The following is a 3,851-nucleotide window of genomic DNA, read 5'->3' as shown; positions in this document are numbered from 1 at the left end:
ATTGCATGTTTAATTCCAGAATATTGGCACTATTATGATATATTTCTATTATGATAACTAACTTTATGTGTAGTTGTGTACTACATTTAGTACATTACATTTAGTACATTAAAGAATATAATAAAGATGAGATTGCAGGTGTATGAGGGGAGCAGTTTTAAGCTTATGCCGCTGTGATTGTGAACAAAGAAATGTAGTCATAATGTCAATCAATATGGGGTGCTGTGTGTACATTAATGAGGAAAAAAAATTAACTTAAATGATTTTAGCAAATGGCTGCAATATAACAAAGAGTGAAAAATTTAAGGGGGTCTGAATACTTTCCGTACCCACTGTACATTTTGGAGGAAAAAGCGCTGTACTTTGAAGTCCATTGCAGATTATTACTTTTGTGAATGACACCGCATGGATGTTTGATGTGCGGTGAAGGTCTGTAAAATGAACTTCTTGAGAGGGTGATAAACATCATGTCTGTGCCCCTTTTTCTCGTTTCAGCTGACATGCGCCCTTCCCTAAGGCTTTCAGCACGCGCTATTATACTTCTCTATCCCCGACACGTGCAGATACAAGAGACTTGGCTGGACCTCATGCGGAACTCCCAAATAGAGGATTTAACCTGAACCCCTTCAGAAATCAACTGATCCACATATAGGCTACACAACGTGCACAGAATAAAAACTCCAATGAAGCCGTTTAAGTTCGCGGAAAAATTCGATATAAGGTCCGCGGATAACCAGAAAATGCTTGTATAATTTTTTAAATCATATTTATAATATTATTACTTGTATCAAATTGTGTAATCGATTAAGGAATGTTCATACATATTTTGATTACTATCTGACCGCGCAGATTAGCGTAAACATGGTAAAGATAAAAGCTTGCTGATTTGCTAAGATATCATACCATAAACTGTATTTTAAAAGACAACAAATTTAATTTAATATAAAATATTATAAAAAAGTGATTTTACAATGAAATATTATTACCTTTTAATTGATGGATAAAATATATTTAACAAGCCAATATTACCATTTTAAGGTATATATTTTTAAAATTTAGGCCTGGTTTCACAGACTTTAAGCCCTTAAAGTATAAAGTATTAAGTACTAGCCTATGTATTGCCTTGATTAAAAAAAATATATATATATGCTAATAGAGTTGCTTTAGTGCAATGTGCAGCACGTGGTCTTCAATTATCCACCTGTGTTATTATTCATACATTTATAGTAACAAACAGAGTTCAAATAGGTTGGTATATTTTTCATTATAATTTCATATAGGCTTCAGATAATAACTTTAAAATGCACACCCACTAAAATGGCAGCACGTGCATTTGTAACAATATTTAAAATGTGCACATACGATCTAGTTCACGGTAGAGCTAGTTTTTATTTTTGAGATCCTAATGACTAAAACTCATCCAGAAGGTTTGATATAATCAAGCGCTGTCGTGTGCATAAGCAGTTTGGTTGACAGATTAGATGACGCGTAGACTCTGTATCTGCGATCTATATCCATGCACCTGCTGCATAACCGTTATTTTAGGCGCTGTGACCCAGAGTGACGCTTCAATGGCTGCGCTCATGCCCGTTATGTTGGCAGACATTGCTATGAGTTGTTTATGCATAGAGTCACATTATGAAACAAACAAGCAAGCACAGAATATTTTTGTAGAAAACGTTATATTTATTCGTACAAGCATGTTTGCACCAGATTTATATTTTGAGGTAAATACGTAATAGAATAAATCTCTTTATATACAATAAAAATACAATAGCATACGAAAGCAACAGGTTGAATAAATAAAACAAAAAGAAAGTGGTGGGAAAGCAGTCGTGAGAGCTAGTTAACTGTACTCTTCTACGGATCAGCCAGACAGGAGAGGTTTCTTCCGGTCAAAATACATAATGCATAAGGCCAGATCTTTGTCTTGTCCATTCAGTCTATTGTCACAGCCTTGAAACGGAATTTTCACGCTCGTTTTTCTGCTTTATCGCTCTACAAATTGTAATATTGACTTTTCACCTTGGACTGCAAAGGCCAATCAGTCTTGGTTTAAATGATCATTTTCTCTAACAGGCGTTTAATGTCATGCTCCAAAGAATGCGAAAAGTGCAGAGATATTGGAAAAGGCATCAATATCGGTAACAAAACGTACAAAAATAAAAACATTCTCATCTGTGAACTGTCGTTAAGGCAAACAGTGAATACCTAATGTTGTGCTCTTGGTTCTATAAGAAAGGTAACAGCAAAGTCCTCTGATTTGAAACTACATACTTCTGCAGACTCTATACAGACATGAGAACGCTTGAGTCACATTAATAGATGCCAGGTACGAAGTTGTGGTAGCTGTAAACGACATCGGTCTGCAAATATCCAAAATCGTCCATGGCTGCAGGGCTGCCCGGGTCTGAACTGCAGTAAGACGGAGATGAAGACGAGGAGGATGCGCCGGATGGCCAGGAGCAAGAGTTACCGCCGGGGCTGGGCGCATCTCCCATGCAGCTTAGTCCGGGGCGCAGCAGCGGCGGGTCTCTGGACTTGCCCTGCCGCTGGTCTGCGATCCGGATGGTCTCGGAAAGCGCCCAGATGTAGTTGTGAGCGAAGCGCAGAGTCTCGATTTTGGTCAGCTTCGTGTCGTCGGGAAAGGCAGGCAGCACGCTTCTCAAAGCATCCAAGGCGTCGTTGAGGTTGTGCATTCTGTTCCTCTCGCGGTCGTTGGCCTTCACCCGGCGGTTCTTCTTCACGACGTGCACGGTGGCTTCGTTCCTCGCGCGCCCCCTGCGCCGCTTTTTCTGCTGGAGCTCGGCTGGAGACGCAGGCGGCTTGCCGCAGGAGGACGCGGGGGACGCGGAGTGGAGGCTGCTGCGTGAGTCCTCATCATCCGTGTGCGTAAAGGAGTAGTCACAGCTTGAGGTGTCCATGTCGGAGAAGACAGTCTCCATTGTTGATAACCTGGAGAAATAGCAAAATACAAGTTAGGAATACGCCAAACACAAGCTTAGAAAATCATTCCAAGTTCTCTGCGTGCAGCACTGAGGATGTTTGGTCCTGCAAACACGCACCTTATGTGCGCTGGGTGGGGAGATGGAACTGGGTGTTTGAGGTCTTGCTGAGTCCTGCAGATAGTTTGTGTTGAAGTTTAAGGCACGCGTCTGTCTTGCTCTTACCCCTCAATCAGCTCGTGTGAGCTTGTGAGCTTGGCACACGACTGGCCTCACCTACCTTATATACCCTGATGAGACAATGGACATACCCCCATCGCTTTGGCATTTTTGTGAAGGAAGAATGAATGGATTGCGTCAGGTCTGCCCCGTGCCGCACGACCATCTCATTAGCATAATTTATGCCTGTTGTTTGTTCGCCCTCTGAAGCGTGCCTGTAATCACCGCTGGCCAATCAGAGAGCCGGAGAGCTGCCTAGCCACGCGAGCAGAGCTGTTGCTATCTGTCCAGCATGCACCAAGCCCACGTTAACTTAAATCTCTAGGAAACTGAAAAGAAGAGACATCACGAAGTGGCTCGAGGCTAGAAGACAAGTTTTTTTTTTTCACATTTATCTATTGTATTTTGTGCGCTAAGCAAATCATAGCGCATTACAGTGGTAGGCTATTTTATGAAGATATACACAATTGTTTTGGATTGATGCAAGGTTATAAACGTGACTTGATAAAAACTTTTCCAGCACATTTTCATTCTACACACTGTGTATAATAGGAAGGTCGACGTGCTATCTATTATTATTAGTAGCCTATATTTCGATGTACACATTTTTTTTTTTGTAGTTTGCAAGACGTTTGGGATTTAAGTGTACTTTACTGAATGTTACCAAACCGTTTATGTCATTAAATT

General features: G+C 40.9%; 1 protein-coding gene across 1 annotated transcript; it reads right to left on the bottom strand.

Moving 5' to 3' along the window:
• Positions 1-1,930: 1,930 nt before the first annotated feature.
• LOC107710304 (neurogenin-1) lies at positions 1,931-3,315 on the bottom strand. The gene is made up of 3 exons (XM_016515042.1): positions 3,226-3,315; positions 3,066-3,119; positions 1,931-2,955 (listed from the first exon to the last, which is right to left on the bottom strand). The coding sequence occupies exons 1-3, from the start codon at positions 3,252-3,254 to the stop codon at positions 2,319-2,321; spliced, it is 720 nt and encodes a 239-aa protein (XP_016370528.1). The 5' UTR covers positions 3,255-3,315; the 3' UTR covers positions 1,931-2,318.
• Positions 3,316-3,851: the final 536 nt, after the last annotated feature.

The sequence above is a fragment of the Sinocyclocheilus rhinocerous genome, unplaced genomic scaffold (assembly GCF_001515625.1).
Source record: "Sinocyclocheilus rhinocerous isolate Xijiao unplaced genomic scaffold, SAMN03320098_v1.1 scaffold1408, whole genome shotgun sequence".
NCBI classification, from domain to species: Eukaryota; Metazoa; Chordata; class Actinopteri; order Cypriniformes; family Cyprinidae; genus Sinocyclocheilus; species Sinocyclocheilus rhinocerous.
The sequence above is the reverse complement of the archived record's forward strand: the minus strand, read 5'-3'. Positions and strand labels throughout refer to the sequence as shown.

Excerpts from the sequence above, each read along its gene's own strand:
- LOC107710304 (XM_016515042.1), bottom strand. The coding sequence starts at position 3,254 with ATGTCCATTGTCTCATCAGGGTATATAAG. Across the intron at positions 3,120-3,225 it reads GTCTCATCAGGGTATATAAG|GACTCAGCAAGACCTCAAAC; the intron begins GTAGGTGAGGCC and ends AACTATCTGCAG. Across the intron at positions 2,956-3,065 it reads CCCCACCCAGCGCACATAAG|GTTATCAACAATGGAGACTG; the intron begins GTGCGTGTTTGC and ends CTATTTCTCCAG.